At 34.0% G+C, this 16,030-nt stretch overlaps 1 protein-coding gene and 1 long non-coding RNA gene across 2 annotated transcripts; one reads left to right on the forward strand and one right to left on the reverse strand.

Annotated features, from left to right (window-relative positions):
* Positions 1–4,366: 4,366 nt before the first annotated feature.
* LOC128205633 (uncharacterized) lies at positions 4,367–9,889 on the reverse strand. Its single transcript, XR_008256297.1, has 3 exons — positions 9,823–9,889; positions 9,589–9,609; positions 4,367–4,465 (listed from the first exon to the last, which is right to left on the reverse strand). It is a non-coding gene; the product is annotated as an uncharacterized LOC128205633 (long non-coding RNA).
* Positions 9,890–13,316: 3,427 nt separating this feature from the next.
* LOC128204656 (uncharacterized) lies at positions 13,317–14,090 on the forward strand. Its single transcript, XM_052906056.1, has one exon. It carries the CDS (start codon positions 13,317–13,319, stop codon positions 14,088–14,090), a length of 774 nt encoding a protein of 257 aa, XP_052762016.1.
* The last annotated feature ends 1,940 nt before the right edge of the window (positions 14,091–16,030 follow it).

Below are 16,030 nucleotides of genomic sequence, written 5' to 3' on the forward strand. Positions count from 1 at the left end.
AAAAGGGGACAAACAAGTTTGAATTCTTTGTATTATTTGGCTCGCTTGAAAATGTGACGAATAACGTAAACTTATATCATACACATGATCTTATGAACAGAACAAAACAAAATTATCGTTTGAAGGAACGAGCTCATGTTTAGGACTAACTTTTTTCACGGTAATTTATCTGTTTGATCATAAATAGTGTAAACTTTGGTACCGAAATTGCAAAACAATTAGAATAAGTAGTTAAGTATAAAAAAATACATTGGTTGTAGTGGGGAGCGAACCCACGTCTGTGTAGTCAAGAAAAAATAACAAAACTAACCATTCGGAGCTCCTCGGCCATTTTATCGAAAACAACCTCGGATGTATTTGGACGGTTTACATACTCAAAAAGTGGTACGTTTAAGTCCGCCGAAAGTAAACCGCGTAGTAATTTTATTTAGCAGTTAAACTTTGTGACCTAACTCTTGGGATTCAATAATACAATTCAATGGTAATCAATGTAAACTTAGATCAATAAATACAACTCTAAAACACTACAATTAATTAATGATATAATTTATTTTTTTACGAACTACTTCATCTGATGTACCTGCATACATCCGAGGTTGTTTTTGAAAAAAATGGCCGAGGAGTTCCGAAGGCAAAACTAACAACAAAACAGCTCGCCAACAAGGACTCTAACATACGTTGAGCTCAGGGATTATTTTACCTTGACTTATTCACAACCGTGGACTTTATAGACAATATTTGCGCATCTATCAACAATTATTGAAGGGTCCCAGCCGTAAGTGTTTTAGTTTTAACACTTCTAATGATTTTTAACACTTTATATCGTCATAAAGTGCATTTTACAAGACATGAGCGAGTCTGTTTAACGCAAGCATATATAGCAAATATAATCACAAATCTAATATAAATCATGGAGCTAACCATCAATGTAATTGTATTAATAAAGAACATGTCCATGCACCTTTTTGCACCAAAAAACATATTTTAACCCTCTGGCGAAAAGTTTAGCCGCTATCTTAATTAAAGTTCAATATTTTTTACCATTGTTGTCAATACATGTAGTGTTCTTATCATCAAGAAATTACGAGACATTGTTTATTGGGTAGTCTTAATCATTTTGACACAAAACATATTTGTATTCCCGACCTATTTGTTCAGTAGAAACCCGTTAGCTCGATATCAAAGCATGATATCAAAGGGACCGGCCAAAATACTTCGAGCTTGGCGAATATCGAGACAAGCAGGAATAACATAGAGTGAGAATTTACATTTTTTCTTTACATCATGTTAGAGCCAACGAGGAAATCGAGCCAAGCGATATCGAGCCAACGGGTGTTACACTGAAACGAACAATTAATCGTTTTATATTGAACAAAATAGTATCCATGTGTATCCTTATATCCGCTTGCGCACGTGACAAAAACCGCCGTTAGTCGTGGCTCCCTGCCATTCCGAATGCTGACATATCATTGTGGCTGATCCCCTACATTCCATCGTTGAACAACCACTATCATCATCATTTAGAACTATATACGGAGAGCTATATACAACATCTTAACGTGTACTAACGGTGAGCTGTATTCGGTGTAAGCTGTGCACGGTTTTATAGTCAACGTATTCTGGTCCGCGTAAGCTATATCCGGCGTAGGCTATTAATACGGCGCCATGGAGCAGTTTAGGACTGAGCAACCGATTTAAGAAGTGGATCATATCGCATTTCTGACAGGAAGCAGTAGCGAAATGATAATGATTTGATCCACATAACACTTCATACCGACCATGTTAAAACCAATGACTACGCTATATTAACGAGAGCTGAACAATTTATATTTGAAACCAGAAAGCAGATTTGAATCATGTCGTATCCCGAGTGTTGTACGATGAAAAAGCAACTGACTGTTCCTATTATTCAGAAAGGTCATACAAATGTAAAATTGTTAAAAGTGCATGTTTTCAGGTCCCTTGGTACTTCTATTTAGTGCACATTTCTGATGTAATTAAAAATGTTCTTAAATGACAATACCGTGAACGAAATTAAAAAGTTATAAGCTATGAACTTTTCATCACGACTTTTCCAAATATGTTTGGTTATCAGAAATGTTCATAAGCACACCTGTTAGACGCGAACCTGGTGCTAGAGTTAAAATGAGGTGTACTTCTTACAGTGTTTTGATGTTTGTCTATATGTTGATTTTGTCATTTCTTTGTCATTTTTAAGCATTTATCGTATGTTGTAAATTATCAAAGCGTTTTTTTCCAAAAGAAAAAATCCAAGCTTATATGAATCCAAATGTTTACTTGCAAAGCATTCAGAACACCTCGGCCATTTTCAATCGTAAACAAGCTCGGATTTATATTTAACTACACTGAAATTGATGTATCTCTTAATAATTTCAATTTAGCAGTTAAACTTAATGACTTTATTCTTAGGAATCTTAATTCTTTATTCAATAAAACATTTCACTGGCAATCAATTTAAACTTAGATATACAAAATATACGTTAAAACACTACAATTAATCACTACTAGTGTTTTCTGAATGATAAATGTCGTTTATGGAGCCAGTCAACATTCATTTTCTAATTGGCGGATGTTTTTGTCGAGCAAGTTTGACATAGAGTTTCAGTTAAATGTCGTATTTGTTAATTAAGTTCGACATTGATTACCATCATATAGATAGCCTTTTGTCGGGCTTATTCGACATTCAATGTCGACAGCAGATTGTCATTGATTACTCCCATATAGATAGCCTATGGTTCCATGTCGACCGCAGTTTGTCATTTGTTGATTGACGTATTCTGAGCCAGTTCAATAGTAATGTCGAGTGCCGAATGTCAATGATCAAGCTGGAATTTTCAACACGGAATGCCGTTTGTCATATGAGATCACACAGCTTGTTGGTAATTATGTTAACATATATTAATGGCCATAAGTCGTGTCCGGTATGGGTTTCATTTGTGCCTTGCAAATCCTCAAGCCAATTTTCAACACATTACTGTACCGGCAGTACTGGCTTAAATTCCAATATTCTTTTCCCATTGAATGCATATTAATGTCCTCTTTCCATCGATACCAAATTTATGAGTGTGCGATATAAAACAAAACAGATATTGTAGTTTTTGTAGACCTCACAAGACTTTTGGATATTTTAGTTGTTGTAGACCGGACAAGACTTTTGGATATTTTAGTTGTTGTAGACCGGACATGACTTTTGGATATTTTAGTTGTTGTAGACCGGACAAGACTTTTGGATATTTTAGTTGTTGTAGACCGGACAAGACTTTTGGATATTTTAGTTGTTGTAGACCGGACATGACTTTTGGATATTTTAGTTGTTGTAGACCGGACAAGACTTTATGAAATTTTAGTTGCTGTAGACCGGACAAGACTTTTGGATATTTTAGTTGTTGTAGACCGGACAAGACTTTTGGATATTTTAGTTGTTGTAGACCGGACAAGACTTTTGGATATTTTAGTTGTTGTTGACCGGACACGACTTTTGGATATTTTAGTTGTTGTAGACCGGACACGACTTTTGGATATTTTAGTTGTTGTAGACCGGACAAGACTTTTGGATATTTTAGTTGTTGTAGACCGGACAAGACTTTTGGATATTTTAGTTGTTGTAGACCGGACAAAACTTTATGATATTTTAGCTGTTGTAGACCGGACAAGACTTTTGGATATTTTAGTTGTTGTAGACCGGACAAGACTTTTGGATATTTTAGTTGTTGTAGACCGGACAAGACTTTTGGATATTTTAGTTGTTGTAGACTGGACAAGACTTTTGGGTATTTTAGCTGTTGTAGACCGGACAAGACTTTTGGATATTTTAGTTGTTGTAGACCGGACAAGACTTTTGGCCATTAGTATACTAGTCCCTTTTTTAAATTATAGATAAAAATATCCTTCATGGCCCGAGCATAGATTGTTTTGCGGAAACAATATTTACCGATATTCTATAAAACACCCTGCGCGAGGGTTGGGATGAACTTATCATACACGAGTGGCTATTGTAGATGCTTTTTCTCCCTCCTCAGTTAATCAAAATAATGTTTAAATGTATTGTCTAGCTGTAACTCTTTTGTGCGTAGTAAAACAACTAGTTACATAAACAACATACAACATATTTTTTCTTTGCTCGTTCGCAAGATAAGGATTTCCAGCACGGTCAAATACCCAGATGGTTTACTTATCAGGGATGAGAGTAACACAAATTCTATATGGGGACGTATAAAAGTAAGCTTTGATATCTAATGTTTGTTACTTTATTACTCATCGAAAATGGACAACATTCAAGCTACCAGGCGTCCCAATTGGCTTTTTTCGCGGTTGCTCAGTTGGTGTTTTTCACTGCTGCCCAATTGGCGTTTGTGGAAGCTGCAGACACAGCTTATTTCTATACAAATTATGAACCATGGACAACTCACTTCGATGTTGATGCAATCTGCGTCATCATAACACGCTGAAAAAACCGAATTACAATTACATGACAAACGATATGCGTTCTCTCCTAGAATCTATAAGAGAACCGCCAGTACAAGCCACTACCTGGCCCCAATATCACGAAAATACTTAAGTCAAATCTCAATCTCAGACTCAATTCATTTTACCTCATAGCATTAAAAATCGTATATGTATTTACGCCTTTTAAATCCGCATTCTATCATAGAACATGTTGATTAAGGCCTTTGGTCAAGATTCCATGTGAAAAATATTTTACCGTCAAAACTGTATTTGAGTACAATTCATTGCCTTTTAAAATTACTCAAGTATATGTTTTGCTTTAGGGTTAGTTTTCTTTGAAATATTGTCAAAATCTTTCAATAACACATTCTATGAGAAAATAAGTTTTCAGAATGTATAAAAAATGTAAGATTTTGAATAAAACTATGCTTTAATGCAATACAACGAGTTGAGATTAACATTGAGATTGGCCTTAAGTATTTTCATGATATTGGGGCCAGATCATGACATTCTATAATTGTTAATTTCTTTATGCCAAATTGTGCCGAAGCATACCATTTTTATTTTATGGCTGATTAAAGATAATGCATCTTTGATTGAAATTGTAGTACTGGTAGCCAATGTTTTGGAGGCTATGATAAAGTATCACTGGTGGATCATAAACACACTACCTATTGGTCAAGACGCAAACACAAATACCACTAGCACACTATCACCTTATGAAATGAAATGAACACAATGGCTAATATTTAAATTGTCCAGAACTTTTCTGTACCCAAAAACATTGTTTATTGAAAATATTTTAAACCAGATTGGCCAGTTGTAGATTTCAAAAAAAGATGATTCCGAAAACAGATCTGTCAATTTGTTGAAATTGAGTACTGCATATATTTAAAGTATCTTCTATGGCGGAGAGTGTAAGATAGGTGCATTCAAAACCGAGGATAAGATATTTTGCGGAAACGAAGTTTACCGAGTTTTCCGGTCATGTGACCAGTGCTGAAAAAGCCCCGCCTTACACCCCCCATTTAAGATAAGTCACGCGCAATAACAATCCACTTCTTATTTATTTTTATTGTATGGTTTATGAAAAGTATATTATGCCATTTCAATAAGGCGCATTCAAATATATATTAGTATGCAATACTTTTAATTAAAATTAAAAGTAAATTGTCGTAAAAACGCGAGTTTTAGAGGAACTATTTGACGTTAATAATGATTAAAATTACTGCGTTTTATTACGTCAGTTAACAACGTCGCACGCGCGTTTTAGTGAAATGGACAAAAGTGCGTTCTCTACGTCAATTTTCCACAAATTGAAAATTTTAGATATGCAAGAAAACATATCAATCATGTTTTTCCGGTTCCGATCAAAAAATCCAACCCTCGGGCACGCTTCATGGCGGGTTACTTCGCAAGCCTTGTTACCGGCTAACGCGCGTGCCCTAGGGTCCAAATTTTCTATCCAAACCGGAAACATATGATAGACACCTATAATCACGAGCGACCATGCTATATGCTTTTTCTCTCCACTGAGTTTAATTACTGAGTAGGATATTAATAATACAAAACAAAACAAACAACAAACAACAACACAAAAGAAACAAGATTATTTGTACATCTCGTATGCCCTAAGGATCTACAGATTTAAGTTTTACCACTACAGTTAATGATACAGTCAACAGTACACAGAGGGCAAAACATAGCAAATAGTAATACTTTATTAAGGAATCTCGTAATTTGAAGGACCTATCACAGTTAAGCGCTTCCTTAGGATGGTTTGGTTATTACTTTCCAGTTTAACAATATATTTCATCAAACTCGTATGAGTGTAGTAATACTTCGGAATATATTGACGTCTAAGGTCCGCATATACTGGACATTTGAGGACGAAATGAAACTCGACCTCGATATCATTTAAATTACAGAGTGTATATTTTCTTTCTTTCCTAGAAACCATATTGTGTCGACCTATTTCTACATCAAGTTTTTGGGATGATAAGCATAGTTTAGATAAAATACTTCTATTGTATTTTTAACAAGACAGAGATATGAGGAGTGTTCAAAATTTGTCTTCATTTCTTTGAACACATCTAGAGACGAAGACAAGTCTAACCCCGACACCCAATTGCTACTTCCAAGAGTTTACTTTTAGTACGGAAACAAATACGTCCATTTTTACCGACCCAGGGTAACACCCATGATTGGATAATCTTCTTAACCGTTGATGCCCTGTTCGTAGAAGAATGATGTTCAACACTATAAATATGATCCTGTAATATAACATTTAAAATGCAATGTTTTTTCTTGACTATATGAAGTTTTAAGAAATACCATTCTTACATGTCTTTCGATATGCAATGGAAACGTGCCCAACTCTCCATACAAAGCCAAAATATTGGTTGACTGTTTCACATTTAAAACCCATTTACAAAACTTTTTGTGGACTCTTGCTACCAGGTTCAAATCTATATACCCCCAGACTTCATAAGCATAGTTAAGGACTGATAATACGTATACATCAAACTGAATTAACAGTATGTCTATTGGAACTTTAATATTACGGACTAGCGCCATCCGATGCAAAGAGTCGAGTGATCTCAACCTTTTTCCAGCTTAAGTTTTTGTAGCTTGAATAAACGCACCGCCACTACTAAATACAATTCCTAGATAATTAAACGAGCTAACAAGTTCAACTTCCTTGTTGTCATAAAACCATTTATCATTAATCACTAGTCTATCACCCTTCCTGAACACCATTATCTTAGTTGTATCGATGATTACAGTGATGTTCCATTTGCAACAGTATGAATGTAAACTTTTTAGAGAATTCTGCAATCCTGCCTTAGTCTACTATAAAATAACCGCATCGTCTGCAAACTTAAGCAAATAAATTGAAATATGGTCAATGTTCATTCCGACGGCAGGGTTTTCTTGTAAATGCATTTCAATATCATTAAGGAATAGCAAAAGCAAATCGACAAGGTTATCTCTCCTTGAAACAGGCCAATGTCACTATTAAAAAAGCTGATCATTATGCGTTTTTCCACAGAATTTCATTTCATTATACATTGATCTAACTAGGGACAAAGCTTTACCATCTATTTCTAACTTAATAAATTTATTCCAGAATATTTTTCTATCAATACAATCGTAAGCTTTTATATAATCAATAAAACAACATTACAGCTTCTTTTTCCTTTCAAACTGCTTTTGAATAAATGAGTTCAAAATAAAAACAGGATCCACAGAACTGTACTTATTTTTAAACCCGAACTGCGCGTCTGTTCATATACTATTTTTCTCTGCCCACGCTTTTAGTCTTTCATTCAATATAACAGTGAAAAACTTTGAAAAAAAAGCTAGTAAGATTTATCCCCCAATAATTATTTGGATCTGATTGATCACCTTTTTATTGGATTGTGAAAATAACACCAGATAGCCAAGAACTTGGAAATTACCACATGTCCAATATAAGATTAAAAAAGGAATTCAATGGCCCAATGATTAGTGGAACTGACACCTTAAAATACTCGTGTAATTAATTGTCAATAGAGGCTGCCTTATTTCAGCCTTGTTTCCAAATTGTGTTTTTAATTTCATCATTTGTGATAGGTGCATCCAACGAATCAAACGTAACATTATGTTCTATCTCTGCATCAAACTGGCCAACAAAAGTCATAGTGTTCATTATCACGAGAGTCAACACCTGACATGAGGTTACTAAAAAAAGTCCGAAATTCCTCGTTAGTGATATTACCGGCACCATTTACAATTTTCGATGGTTTAAATATCTTCCGAAATTATCTTAGGGTCTTTCGTCTGAGATCATTCATTTAACGACAACGTGCAAAGTTAAATATATTTTTAGACTTGAGAAACTGATACTTTAAGTCTTTCTTCGAGTGATACAAAAATGCCCTATCAATATTAGAGTGGGTAGATTAAATTGACGTACTGCATTTTTATATATTTCATACTTATGTTTACACAAATCGTCAAACCAATCCTGTTTCCTATTTCCATCATGAAATCTGACATTTCTTTTTTAAGATGATTACGAAAATACTTTTTTCTGTGATCACATAAAAAGATTGTAATAATCGATGTCAATCAATCAACATTCCCCTCCCCGCTAATCTCAGTATTTAGATCATGTATCAGGCAATAGTTTGTATTATAACGCGATCAAAAGATTCCGTGTATTTTGTATCAAATTTATCAAATGTGAATTCAGTATTTCCATCGCTCGGACCCCGAAGAACTGTCTCTATTTTAAATGAGAACACATGTTCTGTTAAATACGCTCTCTTGCGACTGAAGCTACGACGAGTTATTGCAGCATGCAACTTTTAAATCTTGCTTTGAATTGACATTTTGAAAGCGGCAGAAACGCGAATGAGATAATATTCGAATGTTATATATGGTCCGGTACGTGATGTTACAGGAAATTTAGGGAAATGTGGGGAAATCGCAAATAAGTAATTTCAAATAAACTTTTGCATTTCGAAAAGAAAAATCGCATTTCCCTATGATCATTCCAATTTTCATACAAAAATATGTACGTCTGTAACAATAAATGAATTAATTGAATTTGTCAAGTGAATTATCCTCAATTCCCTACTAACACATCTGCATTTTCATTTCTTATCATTTTTAGATAATGTTAAGAAGAAAAAATATATATCAATTATACTTATTGTCAACGTAGCATATATCATGTATCATCTGTTTTATGCACTTTATCTAAGTAGAGGAACAAAATTAGTATAAGTTATATATTGTTTTCTGATCTTCGAACACATTGATGTAAATCATTTCTATACATATACCGTATGTATGTTTGTATGCTATTTGTCAAATAAATTAAGTTTAAACTAACACATTGGCTGCCAATGTACATTCTCACGTTAAGATGATCCCCTTTTCACCACTGAGTAGAAAGGCTTGAACATATTTCCTTCTTGGTCTTAATTCAACATTATTTAGAAGTATTGCGTACTGTTGGAAAAGAAACCCATTTGTGCGCAAAAGTGTGAAAAAAAAATCCCTTTCAAACTTTAAAATGACTTGTTTATCTAATTTCCGATTTATCTTAAACTAGAACGTATGTATTCTTACCTTGGAGCTTGACCGTATTGACTGAAATAAAAACACACGTTTTATTGTAGTTTATGTTATACATGTTAAAAGATGTTGATAGCTATATCAGTCGATTGTGAATCCTTCCGAGTATAAAATTGAGATGACGCTGAATGGAACGGAGCTTGTAACCCCCAAACAAACTATTTTCATCAAAACTAATTTAAACTTATTTTAATTAAGTAAAAATAAAATTTAAATAATTTAACATACTGGTTGATGCAATTGCGCAAACAAATATCAAAGCTCGGATGTTAGCGAACATGACTACTTTAGTAATACAATATTAGAAATGACGAAAAATGCCGTGTAACCAGTGCTTAAATAATGCACTTGATTAGATAACCTATAACCCTGGTTTGTTTAGGATGATTACACTGTTCATAATTCTATAGAGCTGCGGTAGTCTATAAAATTTATCATAATTCATTGTATTATATTTTTTAGAAACAATTTACAAGAAGAAGGGTACGAATACGACCTTTTTTATGTTAATGTGACTATTTTATTCTGAATTTTCTTAAAATTCTACCAATCAGACCAGCGTGAACAGCAGTAAGCAGTTACTACTTCGGTTGTCCGAATAGAGCACTCGTTTCTCACCTAGGCAACACGGGTTCGATTCCCGGCCTGGGGGCATGTGAGTTTGGTTTGTGGTCTACAAGCCGGACAAGTGGGTTTTCCCCGGGTACTCCGGTTTCCCCCACAACACAAGACCACACTCTCGAGTAATATCGTGTCAACGAGAGTGATCAATATAGTGTTGTAATAACTTGTTTCACAATCGTTGTAAAATAAATGAGTTTAAATTAAGACACTAATTAATTTATCATATAATAGAAATGAGCACCTTCGGAAAAGTCCTTGTGCTAATTCAAAACTCTGTTTAAAATCAAACACGTTTTTGAACCGTTGTGCATAGGGAAAGGTTTATATATTTCATTCTATAGCTATCATGAACAAATTTTTATTTCATGTGATAGTATTATTTGTACAGATAGGCCTGGTGATCCTTACTAAATGTTTAACAGTATACTTATTGTAAACATATGTAATATGAACCGCACTTAATTGCATTTGATTTTCTGCAATTGTAGTGGGGACAATGTTGTTGTTTTCAGGTACACATGTTGATGTCACGTAGGCTTTTACGTTTATAGATGGCTATGGCCGTCATATGCACCAGCCCCGCGTGTGCAAAATTTCAACTTAATAAACTTGTGTCTATGCTGCATCATTTTTTCAACAATGTTTTGGATATCGTGGGTTCAGATCTTAGTACGATGAAGATAACGTTCGAATAAGTGGTATTATTTGCTACAATGTTTTTATAGTTTTTCAGCGATGCCGTCACTTTTTTTATGATAGTTTTCTAATAAAGGCAAAACATTTTGAAATATTACATTACGTGTTTGTGTGATACTTTAGAAAATTATATCATTCATTTTCAATATACCATTTTGTCATTTCAAAAAGAAATTATTAAGGGTAAATTACTTTCTCCAATTATCAAAGTATATAATGCACCAATCAATTGTAACCACGGCCCTCCCAGGTCCGGGGAATAGCGGGGTCTTTGACTTTCGGTCAAGCAAAGCCCGGGTAAAATCCCCGCCCTGCGGGGACAAACTGCTGATAAAATCCCCGCCAAATGCCCCAACACCCCAGGGACCCTAGGTAAATCCCATTCCCCGCTATATTTGGCGCGAAGACAAAACATTCACCCGGCCCTTCGGGGCCACCTGAAAGGTAAAAACACGGCCCATTTCCCTGGCTATCCCCGGTATACCCCCGGACCTGGGGGGGGGGGGGGGGCTTGGGGGGGGGGGGTAGACGTGGTAACAATTGACTGGTGCATAAACAAGACACGAACTGTACACTATCGGATATACAGCATTTGCAAAACAAAGTAAACTGTCTTTAAACTGATGCTGTGATGTTTTACAACGATAGCATTTGGTTAAGATATCAACTGATTTGAGAGTTGGTGAAAATCAAGTCTGAAAGTTGTGGTTATAAGCTTTCTACATGGATCTTAAATTGGAAAAAAATATCTCCCTATCCAAATTTATTTTAACTATGAATCTACCCATATTGAAAAACCAAAAAAGTATCGCCATTGAGATGTTTCAATCCATAGCATCATCACTAACCCTATGTATGAGAGAAGTAACTGTTATCCAAACATTGGAAGGATCTATCCATTTTTGAGCCTCTAAAATAGTGATAAAATAAAGTAGCATTTAACCATATATGGGAAAAAAACTGAAAAACGACTTTGTAGCTTTCGAAATCTAGCTTTTGGGTAAATGCGTTTGTTTCATATTGTTGTCATTTTCCATTAAGTTGGGAGGAAAAAACAATGTTTTATTGTTTGACATGCATGCGTCTTTATATTTTCATTCGCACTTGATTATCTGTACGATAAAAATTGCGTTCATTTTCAATAAACCAGTCGACCTTTCGTTCCATCTTTAGGCTGAGTTTCGCAAGAAAGAACTGGGTCATGCATTTTCACTTTTAATGCACTTTCATGATTAACTTATTCAACTAAAATTATCAAAACAAAACAAAACAAAAGCATACGATTTAAGTACAGATAAAAAAAACCTTAATAAATGTTTTTAGTTAACAGCTACGTGGCCACAAAATCATTTTGTAACGGGACCTGTACATTAAAGAGGCACTCTTACACTCAAATAAGATTTATCACAATTAATACATTTGTATACCTGAAAGGATGACTAAATGTCGATAACAATGGTTCTTATGAAGGATTCCGAGTTGAAAGAAATGCGAAGAAAACTCGTTATTTCTACCTTATGAGACGATAGTACATCACAGTACCAATCGTTTACTTTTTTTTCAGCTATAAAATACACTGTTACAATATTGTTATCAGTAATTAATATTTTCCATAAATACATTATTAAGTAAATAGTTAAAGTTTATCACTCAACATTTATGTTTGTTATACATGTGTATGTATTTATTTTGAATATGAGAGTCACTTTAATAATAACTAGTTAAATTTAATGATATTTATTTACTCAATAAATAATTATACTGTTTAACCCGCCATCCATGTGTGTGGAAATCGATTTTAATTTAGAAGTCTTATCGATACGCTGACCAATAGATTACATAAGGGTATGGGGCATAAACGCTGTCAAGGTTGTCAAAATTGTCTTTTCATTTCCGGATTCATAAATGATGACCATTAGGCGTGCACATTCATTTTTGTGATTTCAGTACACCTTTCTTTAAACTTTATCTCTGAAATATCATTCATTTATTATTTAGTGTTGTATATTTGAAACATATCGAAATAAATAAACAGGATTGAATATTATCCAACAATGTCCACTTTTAAAAAGACAATATTCGGAATACTTTTATCGTGCATATTTTTAGTGCTTGTAATACAACAATTGACGCCTAGTTCGAATGCCATTCCTTACCAGATATTAGAGCGAATACAAGAAATAAAAACAGAAAGGCAGCTTAAAGAAGTTGATTCAATCAGTGAAGGAGAAAAGAATACAAGCAAAAAACACCAAACACACACCAAATTTGAAAACCAAATTACGAGGGCCAGTGAAGGGAAAAGGAATACAAGCAAAGAACACCAAACACACACCAAATTTGAAAACCAAAGTATGGGGTTAGCAAAAGTAAGAAAAGAAACTAACATCAGACTTTTTGATATGGCAAGTGCAGAAGCTTCTCTTGCAAATGATTGCAATATTGCATACCTTCGAAATCCGGACGAATCGCAGTCGCCAATCTGTGTGTACGATTCAAAAGAGGACACGGTAATCTCTCATTCAATCCTTACGGATGGATTCTGGGAGAAGGCCAATGTGCAGCGCGTGTGGATGCTGATGGAGGATAACGCTTCGATGGAGTTTTTAGACCTTGGTTGTAACATAGGTGTGTTTACGATTCCAATAGCTAAACTAGGAAGACGAGTAACCTCCGTAGATGCGAACAAAGTCAATCTACAGATGCTATCAACGTCATTGCGATATGGTAGACTAGGAGATAATGTTACGCTGATCTGGAACGGAATCTCGAATGAAACGTCGTATGTTAACCTGAAGCAAGTAGATGACAATGTTGGAGGGACAAGAATCATAAAGTCATCCAAAGGCGAACCAAAAGATACAGAAAACAGTATTATAACCATTAAGCTCGATGAAATTGTGAACATGTTTGGTGATAATCCTGTATTCATGAAAATTGACATCGAAGGATATGAAGGTTTGGCCCTGAAGGGAGCCTTTTCTTTCTTCAAAGAGGTCGACGTCCGCTATATTTTGATGGAATGGATGCACCATACAAATGAATCAGGAAAATACATTTTATATTATCTTTATGAGCGGTCGTTCAGGCCACACAAAGTATTTGATATGACAGAGCTACAAATAAAAGACGCATTCACAAATTGGCCAGGCGACATTCTGTGGGTGAAACTGTAATGTACCTTTACACATACAGATTTATGTTTAATCGAAATCAATTTAAAGCTGCACTCTCACAGATTAAACGTTTTGACAATTGTTTAAGGAACGAGCCAATTTTTGCGAACATGCATGGAAACCAATGATACAAGACTGCTGACAAAAAAAAGATCACAGATTTTCATATTTAAAATTAAAAAAAAAATGATGTTTTATGCATTTTTCTTAAACTGTTAGTAACGCTTTTTACCATAAAACATTAATATCAAACGGAAATATCTAAATCTGCGATCTGATCTTTTTTCAGCAGTCTTTTATTTCTTGCTTGCAGATATTTACGCAAAAATTGACTTATTCCAAGACAAAAAGTAAAAAGTTATCAAAACGGCAAATCTGTGAGAGTACAGCTTTTACAACCACGGAATAAACTGTATGATACCAAAGAACATGTTCTTTATAAGCGTTGAACTTCTGATAATTCAGCAAGTTTTGCTTATATTGAGTTTTTGTTGTAGTTTGTACTTTTTCATGAAATGAATTAAATTAATATTATTTAAGGTAATCCATCCGTCATTAGCATGCAAAGATGTGTAAGTGTATGTAAGAAGGCAGCATCGATAGTATTGCTATGTTTAATTTATATTGATTAACCATAATATGTTTACATGGATTACATTTTTTAAAACCATAATGACGCTTCTATTGTGATATGATATACAGTCGAACCCCATTGGCTCGAACTCGCTTGGCTCGAATTCCCCGAAGGCTCGAACTGGATTTAAAGGATCAATTTATTTAACCATAAATTTAAAATTCCGGCTTGGCTCGAATATTTTGAATCTCGAGGTATTTTCGCCGGTCCCTGGGAGTTTGAGAAAACGAGTTTCGATTGTATTAAAGGGAGGTAATCAAACATAATTGAACAATGATTATACAGCATTTGTATTAATTCGTTTCTTAAATAACATTCTGCTCTCGGTGATAACTTCAAACTCGGATTTTATTTAACTTTAAAATGAAACTTTACCAGTAGCATTTTTGTATTTTTGTAATAATGATGGATGGATTACCTTAACAGTGTAAACTAAGAAAAACTACGTTGCGCCTTATGCACCAGTCAATAGTTACCGCCCCGCCTCCTCCTCAGGTCCGAGAAATAGCGGGGACTTTGACTTTCGGTCCAGCCAATCCCTGGTAAAACGGTGTAACAATGGACTGGTGCAATATTGCGAGTAAACAGTATAACATGTAAATGTATACTCATGGAAGTCAACCGGTTGTATTATAACAATATTTATTGTATTTAATTTATGAGCATCTTTTGATATTTCGTTGACATTAAAAAGTTTATATGCATATTGTGTTTTATTTCGATTATATTTAAGATACATAGATTTATCTTGGCAAGGAGCATATAACAAGAACAATCAAAACATTGTAAATAATGTTGTAATAAAAAGATCACATACATCAAGATCAGGGATGTACCTATGCTTACTCCATGAGCACCCCCGGGCATACAAATAAACTTCTATTTCCGCGCGATTGCAAGAGGTTTAAAGTCAAAATAAGGAACAATTGAATACAAATGGTTGTTAACTGTATATAATAATAATAATAATATTATTATTATATAATAATAATAATAATAAAAATAATAATAATAATAATAATGATGATGATAATAATAATAATAATAATAATAATAAATAATAATAATAATAATAATAATAATAATAATAATAATAATAATAATAATAATAGTAATAATAATAATAATAATAATAATAATAATAGTAATAATAATGATTATAATAATAATAATAACAACAACTTTATTTCATAAAGATAACACATTAAGTTACATAAGTATCTTGTTTGCAATGTGATCCTCAATGGATTCTACAAACGTATTAGTATACATTTCTCATTGAAACAATAACAAACAAGACACAATT

The sequence above is a fragment of the Mya arenaria genome, chromosome 10, assembly GCF_026914265.1.
Source record: "Mya arenaria isolate MELC-2E11 chromosome 10, ASM2691426v1".
Lineage (NCBI taxonomy): Eukaryota > Metazoa > Mollusca > Bivalvia > Myida > Myidae > Mya > Mya arenaria.

Bases quoted from the DNA above. Each gene is read 5' to 3' on its own strand.
- LOC128204656 (XM_052906056.1), top strand. From the start codon at position 13,317: ATGGCAAGTGCAGAAGCTTCTCTTGCAAATGATTGCAATATTGCATAC.